Source organism: Hippopotamus amphibius, chromosome 13, assembly GCF_030028045.1.
Source record: "Hippopotamus amphibius kiboko isolate mHipAmp2 chromosome 13, mHipAmp2.hap2, whole genome shotgun sequence".
NCBI classification, from domain to species: Eukaryota; Metazoa; Chordata; class Mammalia; order Artiodactyla; family Hippopotamidae; genus Hippopotamus; species Hippopotamus amphibius.
The window spans coordinates 26,672,720-26,687,977 of NC_080198.1; the positions used below are offsets into that span (position 1 = coordinate 26,672,720).

General features: G+C 43.8%; 1 protein-coding gene across 17 annotated transcripts in view; it reads left to right on the top strand.

The window, feature by feature from the left end:
* Positions 1-15,258, top strand: part of CADPS (calcium dependent secretion activator) — a 451,700-nt gene that overhangs the window by 399,208 nt on the left and 37,234 nt on the right. For all 17 annotated transcript variants that reach the window (XM_057706171.1, XM_057706172.1, XM_057706169.1 and 14 more), the window contains 2 exons: positions 6,808-6,840; positions 13,349-13,456. In XM_057706171.1, coding sequence (XP_057562154.1) covers positions 6,808-6,840; positions 13,349-13,456 — 141 coding nt within the window. The remainder of the gene's footprint in view (positions 1-6,807; positions 6,841-13,348; positions 13,457-15,258) is intronic.

Here is a 15,258-nt window from a genome sequence, read left to right on the forward strand (position 1 = left end):
AGCACAAGAAACCTGTGTCCTGGGTACAGGGTAAAGAAGTTACTGAGAAGTTCTTTCTTTCAACACATTTTTAAAAAATTTTTATTTTGGAGTATAGTTGATTTACAATGTTGTATTAGCTTCAGGTATACAGTAAAGTGATTTAGTTATACATTTATCTATTCTTTTTCAGATTCTTTTCCCACATAGGCCATTACAGAGTGTTGAGTAGGGTTCCCTGTGCTGTACAGTAGGTCCTTGTTGGTTATCTCTTTTATGTATAGTAGTCAACACATTTGTACTGAGCCCCTGTTATATACCAGGCAGTGTAGATATTGAGGAGAGAAAAAGAAGTTCTTATTCCCCATGGAGCCTACGTTCCAGACATGAGGCTGGTGACAGATGATAAAATTCAACTCAGAAAGATAAAATCGTTTTGTTGATGGTTGTGGCACTAAGTAGCATGTTGACATACTGAACTGCCTCAACTCTCAAAAAAAAAACAAAAAACAATCCAGATCTCAAAGCTCGCCTGGGTTAGAGAAATGGAGCAAGTAGCAAAATAGTATCATGATACTTGCAGCGGAAATTTCACAAGCCAAACATTGAAGTTACTGTTGCCGGTCCCTGGAAAGATGGTGTGGTCGGCAGTTTATAGGCAAAGACAGAGAAATCAGCTCCAGGCTCTCGTGAGGTCAAACAGACAGGGGTGGAGTCAGCTTGTGCAGAGAATAAATCGTTTGCTTGGTTGGGTTTTGTCTTCTTTTTTTTTTTTTTAAGAGACCACAGGGAGAAAGGAGAGCTCAGGCAGTCACTAATGCAGTGGTATCTGTTCAGACTTCTTTTTTCTTCCATCTTTGCCTCTTACCCACCAGATTTCTGTTTGCAAAAAGGGCCTAATCCACTTTTTTTTTCTTGTCCGTGCATTGATTTAGTAGTATCAAACCCTGAGGTCCTCGTGGTCTGCACCTGGGTTGCTTTTTCCCCTAATGAAGCAAGAGAAGTAGTTTAAGCCCCTGCCGTGCTTCCTATCAAAGCTACACAATGATTAACTCAGGTCCCCTTATTAGGACCAGGCAGAAGAAAATCCCTTAGTCATCAGCATTGTGAAAATCCCGGAATGGTGAGCGTTCAATGAAAAGATTACCTTTGGGCACCTGAAAAATAATGGAGGAGCTCAATAGAGTAACCATTAAGCCTGTCTACACACGCTAAGTCAGGTGGAGGGTCGAGGTAATTAGCTGGGACATTCAAAGCCAGAGAAACTGTTTGGGACCTTCTGCCCAGACTGATTTGGCGCAGATCATTATTCAAATCTCTCAAACATTTTTCCTGGAGAAGCCATTTTCGATTGTGTCTACACACACAAAGAAACAAGACTTAAATATGACTGGTTCCTAAAAGTGGTTTGGTAGGTTTTCCTCTTTTGAACTGAACGGTAGGCAGCTTAGGGGATGGGAGGTTCGAAGCTATAACTTACTAGCTGTGTGACTTTAAGCCAAGTTGCTTCCTTCCCCTTAGCCTCAGTTTTGTCAACTGTAAAATGGAAATGTTAATAAGGCCCCTTTTCCAGAGGTGGTTGTGAGGATTCAGTATAACAAATGCAATCTTCCTGCCTGGTCACCTGGCAAGTTGGAAGCACTTGAGAAATGTTACTTATAGTTACAAGTTGTTGGCTGGACGTGACTTATTCTGGGTGTTTGGAGAGACCTCATTTAGACATCATCCAAGGAAGGAGCTAGAAATCCAGGAGCAACTGCCTTCATCTACAACCCCTGATGCAGTGCCTAGGGCCTAAGAACTGGTCTTTGCTGCAGGTCTGTGAAAATACGAACAGGTCACTCACTGACAGCTCGTTCTCCCACCGTTATGCTTGATCTCCATCAGCTTCTCCTAGTTTGTGTCTCTCTTTCAAACCTCCCTTCCCAAAACTGGCTCTCTCTGGTCGAGGGGTGGAGGTGGGGTGTTCACGGATACTGCTAGAGAAGGGACATTCTTTTGTCCCACCAGAGGGGATGGTGAGAACGCAGGGAGACTCAGGAAATGGAAGTCTGGCTGAAGTCACACTTCTTGTCTCTCCCTTGAGGGCAATTGAGTCCCTGCAGAGACAGGATGCCAGACCAGGTGTCTGGGGCAAACCTCTCCCCCTCAGCCTTTTCTCCTTGGCTTTGTACCTGAGAGCAGTAGGGGTGTGTGATTGATTTTACAGAGCACCCTGGCTTGGGGAACAGCCCTCTCACTCCTGCCCTGGCTCAGGCAGCCTGAGGAAGGAAGCAGAGGTCTTTGCTTTGCCTCAGTGTTCTGCAGAGAAGTCCAGCGTATGTGGTGTTCACAAAATTGGCAGGATGTTTGCCAGACTGAGAACCAGCTTAGATACCTGCTGGTAACCTGGGGAGATTCCAGCATCCTTTTTATGGCAAGAAATTGCCCATGGGCGAAAAGTGAGCAGTGAAACTGTCACCATGGCCAGCAGGACAAGGAGCAGGTGCTTTATCTACACCAGTAAACCCGTATTGCCAGTAAGAAGAGGTATATTTAGTCGCTTTGACCATGTCCCTAGCTCTGTTCTGCGCCCTTAGATGGATTACCTCATTCAGTCCTCTCCATATTCCTTTAGGAATATTATAATTGTCCCATTTGCAGAGGAGGCTCAGAAGTTCATTAAGTTGGTTAAAGTCACCAAGTAGAAAATGTCAAAGCCCGATTTCTAACCCTGCCAACCCTCAGCCCATCCTTTTAGCCACTTCACCAAGAAGATGTCTTTTAAAATTAAAAAAGAAAAGAAAATTACATACACACACTGTTGACAACCATTGATGGGGAAAAATGCCTAATGAGAAAATGTTATAAAATAGGTAGTGCTTTTTAAGAAGTGTGTATTTTATTCATCAAAACAACATGTACATGTAAGGGGAAATAGTCCCGTGTAGGTTACAAGGTCTGTTGTTTTATTTGATCTAGACACGGTGCCTGGTGTGCGCTTGGATTTTCTGCTCCTCTGCAATATTTCCAAACCCTTAGTGTGTTGGGAGGATCTGGTCCTTCCTCTCTACTTAGAGTATAGCTGGCTAAAAACATAGTCAGTCCTGTGGATCCTTGAAAGAAACGTGATGCTTGAAGGTAGCACTGTTCACATTAGGCAGGGGAGGGTTCTAGGGACCAGAGTTCTGATCCTGGTTTTATCAGTTTATTCATTCTGCTATATCTCATGTTGTAAAAAAAAAACAAAAACAAAAACAAAAAAACACAGAACTGATGACAGTTTTCTACCTCTCAAGGAGATGAGCAACAGAGAACAGGAAACAGCCTTAGCAGTCCGCTCTCACGTAGGGAAAGTCTCACACCGGAGCATCCTACATACCTCCTGCTTGAGCTCCTCCAGCAAGGAGTTCTTTTTTTTTTACCCCATAGATTTATTTATTTATTGGCTGCATTGGGTCTTCATTGCTGCGCGTGGGCTTTCTCTAGTTGTGGCAAGTGGAGGCTACTCTTCGTTGCGGTGTGCTGGCTTCTCATTGCGGTAGCTTCTCTTCTCGCAGAGCTCGGGCTCTAGGCGCCAGTGGTTGTGGCTCGCAGCCTCTAGAGCACAGGCTCAGTAGTTGTGGCTCACAGGCTTAGTTGCTCCGCAGCGTGTGGGATCTTCCCGGACCAAGGATCAAACCCGTGTCTCCTGCACTGGCAGGTGGATTCTTAACCACTTTGCCACCAGGGAAGTCCCCAGCAAGGAGTTCTTGATCACCAGAGATAGCCAGTGCTTGACTGGACTGAGATCGATGTTTGCACCTTCTTCTGGAGCCCCGTTGTGTTACTCATTCATCCGGTTCTGTGCGCTAGAACCACAGTGACTAAGTTCCGTCCTTCTACGTTGAAGGTCCTTGCTTACCTACGTGAAGGTTTTCATTTCATTTGCCCTTAGCCCTCCCTTCTCCAGGCAAGATGCCTTCTCCTTCGCTTTTCTGGTAGAAGACACTTCCAGACTACCCTGTGTCCTCAACATCTTTCTTTAAGTTCAATGGCCAGAACCAAAAAATGATACACCGCATCTTTCTAAATAACAATAGGACCACAATCTGAGCTGTTTTTTTCCTGTTATATATGGGATGGGAGAAAGGTCAGTAAGACTAAGTGCAAGTCAGCAGTTACCAGATTTAAAAAAAGACCAACAAACTGAAGACTGGTGCATGTAGGAGAGGGGATGGTGTTCGGTAGAGCTGGCCTTATCTTCCCAAACTGCTTTGAAAGGAGTAGACTTTGGTGTCGTTTTCTGGGTTGAAACTGCATGTTGGTGGTAAGAGTGGGCGTATTTAAAGGTTGATCATTTCAGCTGTAGCAAAACTCCTACCAACTGCCAGGCACTAACTCTACGGAGTGAAGGAGGCAATTTGTAGCTGAGAAGGATTATCTTGTCAGCACCTGCCCTGACCACTGATGCTTAAAGACCTCATACTTCCGACCACTGGTGAGAAGCTCACGAGTTCCAAAGGACAAAGTGGGGCTGGGGAGACCCTCACGTGAGCCTGGGCTTCTCTGTCTTCTGGCTCAGATCGTGATGACATAAATTCATAAATCCTGTGGGGTTTAGTGTTCTCAATAGTAAATAGATACGATTAATAGCCACCCTTTTGCAAGGTGGCTTTAGAGAAGAAACAGTGCATGAACGTGCTTTGCAAAGTGAAAAACATCCTACAAATGTTATATCTTCCTGTACGTAGAGGAGATTTGAAAGGAAAACCACCTTCTTGCTCAAACTAAATTCTAGAACAGGAATAAAGAGGAAAGATTTCGGATTGAGGATCATCTAGTAAAATGTTAATTATGCAAATTCTGGAAAGCTTTCCTTGCACCCCCCTATTGGCGCAGAGCAGTTTCCCTCACTCACCGTGCTTTGCAGGTGTCCAGCTTTATGTGTCACCATGTTGGCTTTCAGACTAACTCAGGCAGTGGCTTCTTGATCTGGTCTGCTTATTCCTCAACCATGCTAATGTCAGCACTGGTCACTATTTTTTTCTCCTTCCTTCTTTCGGCAAATTTTCCCTGGGTGCCCTTTCTAAGCCAGGTATCAAGTGAGTCACTGGAGAGACAGACCTGGGCAAGATATGACATTTTGTGGGAGACAGACATTGCACAAAAATTGCTGAATTGTGATTCCAGTCAGGGCTGCAAAGAAAAAAAGGCCGGGTTCTACAAGAATCTGTAACAGGAGACTCTAGGAACCATCTTGGGTGCTGGCGATGATTCCAGGAGATAGAATGCACTGCCCTCTCAATAATTAGCCAATTGATGTGAGTTCAGCGCTTTAAAGTTTATGAAACACTTTCTCATACATTTTGACACTTGACTGGGCTCTCAGCCCTACAGAGTACACAGTGTTATCATCACCCTGTTCTAGAAATCGAGAAACCCAGGCAAAGAGACTCGGGTGATGATCCCAAGGTCAACTAGTTCTGTCACTTACGGAACTTTTCACTCTAAATCCTGGGCTCTTTCCAGCCTCCCCATTGGCTCACTGACTTCTCTTTCTTGAGATCTGACATTTTGAAAAGTGGCTTTGAGAAAACAGCAACAGGGAAAAACACTCCCCCGGATACTTTCTTGGGAGACGTGGGGGTAGAGGTCGTGACTCCTGATGTTGGTCTCAGCCAGGTGGCGAGAGGCAGCCCACCTGAGATGTGAAAAGACATCCTGAGTGCTTGGCGTGCGTCGCAGTCTTTGTAGTTGCCAACAAAGCTGAAAAGCTTCCTCTGACCTCAAATGTAGTCCCTCGGTCTTGCCTGTGCTCGTGGAACATGTGTGATCCAAGTCAAAATGAAACACAGAAGATATCAGACCTCCTCGCTCAGGGTTTACTCCTCCAACCCAGAACCCCCCCAGATCTGCTTGTGAATGGATCCTCGCAGCCCCCGTGTGTTCCATGCTCGCTCCGTCCCAGGACTCTATGCGTTCACCCTTGTATCAGCCCACTGCAACAGGCACCTAAGGGCAGCTGCATTTTGCAGATGAGGTAACTGAGGCTCAGAGAGATGAAGTCGCTTGTGCCAGGTCACACAGCTTGTAAGTCGTCCAGCCAGGATTTGAACCTAGATCTGACTCCAAATTCCATGCTCAAACACCATACATACTCCACCACACTCTCTCCCCCAGAACTGAAAAGAAATGTCACACCCCACTTCCCGCATGTTCCTTCTGGAGTTTGTAGTATTTAAAACCAGGAGACACAACAACAGCCTTGGGACAGTTTGGAAAGGCTCTGGTACCCTCCCAACCCCAACCCGCGGACACTCATCCCCCTCTGGGTTAAGGGTACCCACCCACCACATCCGCTTCTTTTGAAGAGAATTACCAGAAACTGAGAACTCAGAGATTCAATTACGACAAACCTGTGGCCAGGTTATACAAAGACCCCAAGGTACAAGAAGTGACAGTGGACTTAATTGCTTTTCTAGACTGCTGAGCCCTCCACTCATCGGTCTGGGTTTAGCTACAGTCATTTTTCTCCGTTTTAAAGGGAGGGAGGAAAATGGAAATCTCCCACACCAGCTACAGAATCTAGTGAAACTTTGCTGTCTTTCTCTCTTTCCTCCCTCTCCTTCCCTTCCTCCCTCCCTCCCCTCCCTCTTTCTCTCTCTCTCTCTCTGTCTCTCTCTCTCCAAAGCGGTGGGTCTGGCTTGCGGAAAAAACTAGCAAACAGATTTTATTTTTTTAGTACCTTCTCTGTTTCCTGGTCAGCTCCGTCTGCCAGCATATTGTTTTCACTCTGATGCTGATACAGCATTGAGCTGTGAACAGTTAAACACCAGCCTCACTTCCATCCTCTTCTTTCCTCCTTAGGTGAAGGCAGCTTCCAAATATGTGGATGTACCTGTGAGTATTTGAAAACCATTTTTGTGGGCTGTTTTGGCTTTCGTGAGAATTTTCACGGTGCTCCTTTCATTAGTTGCCAATAAATTGCATAGTCCTGACCTGAATCACCAGAAGAAAGGAAGCCAAGAATATTTCATGGTAACAGTTTTGAGATTAGAAGAGGGTATGATTTCCTTCAACGGGAAAAGAGATCCTATTTGAGGGTAAACCCAGTTCACTTTCATTTCCGTTTTCATTGGTTTCTCTGGTATATTTCATTCTGTCATCATCCGGCTCCCCTCCCCTCCTGCATGCGCACCTTGGGAGTAGGGCCTTGAGCTAGAAATTCGCACAAGGGTGCCAGTATTTTTTTTAAAACAAATAAATTCGGAATTTGTTCATTTTGGGGTCAATTCTGCAATTGTTTTAAGGAAACCTCACAAAACTGCTTATAATTAGTGCAGACCTCATTAATGAAGAGAGCTCTCCAAGTTCACAGATAAAGCACTCAAAGTTGCCCAAAATTTACATTTAAATTGAGGTTAAGTACTACACATGAATGCTAGAGTGTGGGATTACCTGTGATAAACCAGGTTACATTTATAGACAGACTTTGCCCTGCCTATTAGCAAAATAAAATTGGAGAGATTTAAATATATTCCAGTAAAGAAGAAAAGAAAATGATTCTGTTTCTCCATTTCTAACAAAAGAGGTGTAAGTCTGTTATAAAATATTAAATTTAGAGAGCTTATCTCAACAGCCACCAAGGGTCTTGTACTGAGGGTTTCTGATTCCGAACGTGGTTAAGTACCCTCCTTGTTCAAATACTTATTTGTTAAAATTTGTTTTTTTGTAAAAGGATTTATATTAACATTTAAATTCATTTCCCCAGGAAGCTAAGTGTGTAATGGTTTATTGGCTTATTTCTCAAAGGATGGCAAAATGGAAAGTTGGAGTGAGCTTCGCATTAGCATATATTTTGTTTGTTTAATGAAAGAATGTACAATCAATAATTATGCTTTGAATTTATATAATACTTCTCATCAGGGGACCTCTGGCTCCTTCACGTAGATAGTCCTTATAATGGAGACGAGAAAAAGCTCACGTACCTGGAGCAAGGAGAGAAGTTAAGCAATTTATTTTCCCAAGCCCCAGAGTAGAAACTTTCAGTTCACAGGGAGCAGACTACTCAAATCCTCTGAGCCTGGCTCTCCACCCTTAAAAGAGAGATGATAATGCCCGCATCGCAGATTCGCTGTGTGGATGAAATGGCACATATATGGGGCACTCAGCACTGAGCCTGGCCCTCACTAGGTATCTCCGTGGCAGGAGCAGGGCCCTTGGGTTGAGAGAGGGGACAGGGGGTGCTCTGCTCTATTGCACAGGGTGGAAGGGGGGGTGGATTTGCTGACATCTACCTTGCCTTCCACTGGGCTTCAACAGTAATAGAAATGGAAATTCTAGTCCCCAACCCAAAGACCTGGTAGCTGAGGTCTGTTTTCTGTTACACCTCAAAGCAGAGGGGAGATCTCACCAGTGAGGTTTAAACAGGTGACCCGTAGGCAAGACCCAAGTACTTGGGGGAAAAAGTGATCTGGCAATTGGTTCTATCAACTGAAATTATTGAGGAGGTCAAATTCTTGGGGGTCAGTCAAAAAGTCAAGTATTGGCAGTGTCATTTGGTTCATTCTACTTCCTGCCAGCCAGGCTCAGATTTATTGTAAAGAGGAGGGGGAAAAATGGCCTCTACATCAACGTGAAAGGGAACAAAACGCAGTGAGCCCAGTTTCCTCCCTCCAGGGAGACAGAAGAAAATGATGCCGCATGTCCCAAGATGAGGTACCTTTCCCACCGATGATCTACAATACCATAGTAACAGTATCTGTAGCCAAGCCTTATAAAGCAGCCACTGTGTGTCAGGTGCTACCTGAAGGACTTTACACTTAATCCTCACAACAGTCTACTTTAAGATGAGGACACTGCGGCGCAGAGAGGTTAACTTGCTCAGGGTCCCACAGTTGGTAAGGAGCAGAGCTGAGACTTAAACCAATGCCCTTAAACACTATGTCATCTGCAAGATGATTTCCTTTCAGACATCTTTATCTGGATAATGAAGAAATTTTTGCAGTGAGTATTAGAAGAAATACGATTGGTACATCAAATGTGCTTTTTCACTATGATTTCACCAATTAGTATGCCTTGGGACAGAGCTAAACTTTAAAATTAAGTTCATTAAAGTATTTTTGTAGCAAATAATATTATAATAAATGTTTTAATAAATAAACCTGTAGAAAATAATAGTACAAAATACACGTGTACTACCTGTACGTTGTTCACATAGAGTAAATAATAGTCACCATTTACTTCTCAAAACACCCCCGTGAGGGGAGTAATGTGATCACCCTGTTTCATAGCTGAGGAAACGAAGGCACAGGAAGGTTAAGTGGCTGCCAAGGTCACCTGACAAGTAAATGCGAGCGTGAAGGTTCCCGTGCTCACAGTTTGATATATAGAGCCTGCCAGCCCTGGCGCGCAAGAGTCAGTTGCGTGTGTTTCCAATTTTGCCTTCAGCACGTTGGTAGCTCAAAGTCAGCCATGGTGGGAGTGTTTACACCACAGGAGTAGGCAAGCACTGCAGGTCAAGGTTTGTTTTCCTGTTTCATTGTTTCTGTTTTGAAGAGCTGGTTGACCAGCTCAGCAGCAAGTATCACCTGTTAGATCAGTGGTCCCCCAAAACAGAATGCGCAGAGGTGATACTTGGCAAGGTTTTTTTGGTTTGTTTTTATTGTTGTTGTTGTTGTTTAATAGAGATTCCCAGCCCCTTGCCTCCAGAGATTCTGATTTCATTCTGGGGTGAAGCCTGGAAATCTCTTTCTAGAAAAGCTGTCTACCTGATTCTGATAGTGCACGTTTGGGAACCTGTGAGTCTTGACCTTGGTTGTATATTGGAAACATCTGGGGAGGTTTTACAAGTATTAGCATGAGGTTGCTTGCCAACTTAAAGCTGAATCTCTGGGTATGGGATCTAGGCATCCGTTTTTTTTGCCATTTGTTTTTTGCTTTCTAGGCATCAGGTTTTTTGTTTTTTGTTTTTTTTTTTTAAAGCTTCCCATATCCTTCTCATTTGCAGCCAGGCTTAAGAATCATTGGATAAAATCAACTTTCCAGTTGCTTCTAGCTCTGAAGACTGTGAGTTGACCTCTGTTGCCCTGTGAGGTGTATTGGTTTAGTTCCTTGTGGGGACTAGTATTTAGTTACCTTAGAGGTTTGTCTCTTAATTATCTACACTAAGAGAGAGAAGCACTGTTACCAGTCATTCAAAACATTGCATAATCCCCAAAGCATATCTCTTTGTCTTAGATGGAGTATTCGACCCTTCAGTACAGAGCAGATTTGCATTCCTAATTAGGGTTTGCTTAGGATGCTGGAAATTTGAATTCCTTTTCCTCAAGCTCAGAAATATCCTGAGAGAAGCGAGCTACGATTAAAATGTCCTGTTTCTTCCAAGCCACCAAGTGGCTTCTTCACCAATTATGTCTTACATGGATGGAGTTAAGTATACAGAGATTTATATAGTCATTGTTTGTTTAATTATTTTCTAACATCTATATCCTGTGCCATCAGTCTGTCCAAGCAGTGTTTAAAATAAACAATGTAATTGTGAGATATTAAAAACCGTCACCTAAAGTCTGCTCCATTGTGACTAGATAGCCGTGTGGTATAAAGTTTCATTTCTCTAATAGCATCAGTTGTTTATTCAAGAATATTTTGCATCTATAACTACACGTTGCTTGTTGGTGGACAGTTTTTATTTTAACCATTTTAGTTGAAAACCTAAGAATGCATTGCACAGCCTTCCCTGCCTTTTTCAATAGGGAACTGACAGTACTTGAAGCTTTTCCCTATGACCAAGGATCACCGTTGTGACTATGTCTTTCCCCAGTGGCCCCGCTCCCCTGAGGACCTCCCAAGGTATAGGGGCTCCTGCCCTTCATAGGCCTGCACCTCAGGGAAGCTGAGTCTACATGTCTGGTGCTCAGTTTGGCAGCCTTTTTCCTCAAGCTCAGGGTATCAGGAAAAGTGATAACTTTAATCAGCACACCTGTTTCAAATAAGTCCCCTCATCCCCCCTTCCTGGTCCCCCAAAGGATGGAAAGCAGACTTGTTGGAATTGGATATAAAGCTGGTTACAAAGGAAGATGGTTGTGAGTGGGCAACCAGAGGACTCTATTATGAGAAAACACATTTTCATGCAGAGACTTTGTCATTTTTATTTTGATGTTGGTTTCTCTGAAGCCGCTTTTCTCTTCTTGGTTCCAAAGTAGATTCCAAAGGTAGGTGAGGTCATGAAGTGATATAATCTTCGGGGGGAGGGGGAAGAATCATAGTGGCTCATGTCTAGCAATTTATGGCCTTTGAGGCATTTTAACTTCCATTATTTTAGCTGATGATCCTAACGAACCTTGAAGGTAAGTAGGGGAGCTGTTATTAATCCCATTTTACAGATGGTGTACCCAAGGCCCAGAGAAATTGAAATGATTTTCACAAGCTCCAATGTGTGGAGGATCCAGTAAAAATATATGTAGTGCGACTGAGAAGTCTAAAGAAGGAGATGGATGGGCCTTATTCATTCATGATTTTGTTCATTCAGCAAACATTTACTGAGCACCGACTATGTGCCAGGCATCATTTATGTGCTGAGGATACAGTAGAAAATAAAACACAGTCAAAAGATAGAGACTCGTGGAGTTTTTTAACTACCTGGGTGAGCTGAACCACACCGATTTCTTTTTTCAAAGTTTTTAAAACATAAATGAAATGCCCCTTTGAGGTTGGTAATTTAGTGAAAAGAGGAGTGATGAAAATAACCGTTACTGTAGATCAGTGTTGTGGTTACAAATAGGTCTGCTGAATTTGGCTTTGAATCTTAGCTCTGAGGTGGCTGCATGTGTCCAGGAAAAGGCTGTATCTACCACAAGCGTCACCAGGGAAGAAATGGAAACAATAATAATAAGTTTCTCAAGTGCCCCAGGTAGGGGTCCCCATCCCTACTGAGGATGCCCTGTGATGTGCGGCTGCCAAGGGGAAAGGAGGAGAGAGGTGCCAGTTTAGAACTGATAGCTATCACTAACATCTCATTGGAGAACCTCTATTGTTTCGTATCATAAAACTGCAACAATTATAGGACCATCACACAACCTGCTCAATCCATTCGCTGAAAATTGCTTGAAAGTGTAACAGTTGACTACTGTGGCTTTGAGTTGTCCTCATTGTTTTTCAAATTAATACCTTGTCATTGTTTCAGCAGGTGTTAAGAAATGTTACTAGCATCCCAGGGGCCAAGCATTGGCCCTTTGCTTGATAATTGTTTGCTTTGTATCAGGAAAAAAAAATACAGTCCTACTGTTTCCAAACCTTCCTCATTTTCACCCTGGAAATTACACAGAAGTGTTAACTAACTTCAATTTGCAGTGCCTGACAGTCACGTCTTGTAGAGAAATGATACTTTGTGATCTAAGGTAAATCACAGTAATGAAAACTAATCTTTTTAGTTATTAGCAAACATACATATCGACTGTGGAAATTTAAGGGGTTTGTGGCAGCTCTCCTAATGACCCGTATTACAGTGTTTTAATAGGTTTCTTTGGAGATAACTTTGATTGCGACATCTCAAGCAGTGTGCATTCTTAGTTTCTTTTTTTTTTTTTTTCCTTACAATAAGTAGTTTTGTAACTACTGGATGAACCACCTGCTTACCTTTCCGGAAAATCTAATTTATTTAAAAATCAAATCCTTCCCCCTCCCCATCTTTTTTGAATCCTTGGACGCTAAAGCTGTACCTCGGACTACAAGGGAAGCAAAGACCTTTGGTTGAATGTCTCATCTGAGTAAACTGTTAAGGAAATACTCACCACATACTCAGGTTAAACGACCCCCCAAAATACGACTTGGGTAGGACGGGACAGAGATTGAAATACAATTTCTTTACTTGGCACTTCCTCAATTTTTTAAAAACCGGATTGGGGAAGGCTATCACCTTTCTAATATTATATTAAGGACAGACAGTGGAAGACAGACTATATTTGAGTATTTTTCAATGGCGGTTTCAATCCAAAGAAAAACCAGAGAATGTCTGTGGGTTATCTGATGAAGATTTATCCATTAGAGTATCTTTGCCAGAAAAAAAAATTAATAGTAGGGGAAAAAAACCCAAAAAACTGTACAACCCTGTAATCCCAACTCCCTTCTTGCCAGGTTGGATTTCTGGAAAGAGCAGGAGGTTTGAATATCAGTTTCAGTTCCTGGAATATCCATCCAGGCCGTGGATAGCGATACTGTATAGTATGGATACTGGATAGGATGGATGCTGTATACGATGGATAGCTTCCAGCTGCAGTGGAGAGCGTCAAACTCCAGCAGAAGCTCTGGGGGGCAGGATGGGGCGAGCTGGGAGGGTAAAATGCATGGGTAGTCAAGAAAGAGTCACTGTCTGAGAATTCCATTTTCATGTTCTCCTGTTTCTCTGCAGAAACCCGGGATGGATGTGGCCGATGCCTACGTGACTTTCGTCCGCCACTCTCAGGATGTCCTTCGTGATAAGGTCAATGAGGAGATGTATATAGAAAGGTTATTTGATGTAAGTAAATGCCTTCTCCTCCTTGAAGGCCAAGGAGGAGACCCTCCAAAATGTGACAAAATAAGAGACAGGAGGATAAGTCACATTTTGAGAAAATGGATTGGTCCTGATGCAAACAAAATCTTTTCCTCCCCCTCTGCCTTAGGCTCTTATCTGTCGTGTGTCTGTTCCCAACCCACCCTGGCGTGGCCGTGTCTCAGTCCCAATCTGTGTGATACGTAGGACGGCACACAGCCTCGCGCGAACAGGCTCATCCCTGCACGAAGCTTGAGAGGCGGCGGCTTCCTCTAACTGGCAAAGACCTTCCGCGGTCATGGTTCCCCTCCTTGCAATCTGGCCCTGCTTTAGGGAGATGTTCCCTGCCATCCGGGAGGCTGAGGCTAGCTCCCTCTCCTGAGGGTGGTACCTCCCTGCCACCAGCTGTGGCGTGCAGCTGTGCAGGAAATGTACCGTTCTCGCTTCAAAGATGATTCTGTTTCTGGAAGACTAGAAATCTGCAGCTAGCCTTGGGTTTTGGCAAACACTTATGTTAGTTACCTGGTCATTTGCTGTTCTAAACCTAGGTGCCCCTTCTCAACGCTCCCCCCACCCACCTGAAAATTTGGAAGAAACGGCAGCTTACAAAGACCAGGTACATCAGGCTACCAGACCCGGGTTGAACTTCAGAAAACAAATTTCTGAAGGTTAATAGTTATCGAGCAAACTTACTTCCTCTGTGACTACCAAAGCAAACCGCTGAGGCAAAAAGCAAAAACAAACAAACAAACAAAAAAAAAAAACGAATCTGCTTCTGTCTCAAATCTCCTGCCTCTTTCAGGCCAAAGCAAATGGGGTTGCCTAATGTAGCCAGATATTTTGTTTCAAGTTGCCACCGAATTTGCCAGTGTAGACCCGGCCGGAGTGCATGGAAGCCGACGTACTTGTCTCCGTGTGGCTCTAATTGTACAGCCTACTTCTGTCTCGTGAAGCGTGAGCTCCTCCTGTCCAGGTTTCCGTATTTTTAGTGCCAGCTCGAACATTAATGTTTTGGTCTACTATGGAATCCGTGTTTCTATATTTTTTCTGTGATTGTGTTCAGCAATTTACATCGAGTTTGTGTGTGTGTGTGTGTGTTTTTGTTCCATGGCTAAATGAGCTCATTGTTGGCACCGCTTAAGAATCTGCAGCTCCTGACTTTTCTATGCTTTGTCTTCCAGCTCATTTGCTTTCCTCGTGTGTTGAAAAAGCCCCTGTCGTTTTTTTTTTTTTTTCTCTTTTCTAATCATCCCCTCTCTGTGCTCAATATAGCTCTTTCCTCTGCATCACCTTTCTTTGAGAAAACCCTTCTTACTTTTTAATTCCCACCCGTCCCCTCTCGGATTAAAATGGAACTTATCTCTCATGTCAAATGTTTTATCACATTATATCAAGTGGCATGAATTAGAATCAAATAATCTTCCTGTGTACATCTTCTAGCATGGCCCACATCCACTGAGAATGCCTCATACATGCATAAAGCTCACCAGCGGGTCCTCTCCCTCCTCTGCATGCGTGCCTTTATGAAAGTACCGAGCCTAGAATGTCTGGGGCCCAGTCGCCCAGCCAATAGGCATTGAAAACAGGCAGGCAGCACCCTCGGGTCTGCAGTTCGGAGTGTGGATGCTCTGCCCATCTCCGCTGAATGAAATTCCAAGCCACAAATGTTCACGAAGCCTGTGGGTTGTTCTTTTCAATGCCTAGGTTGCCTTCTCTTTTTTTCTTCTTTGATCAGTACCTTCTGATTCTCAATTTTGTGTGGCCGTCGCGTGCGTGTGCGTGCGTGT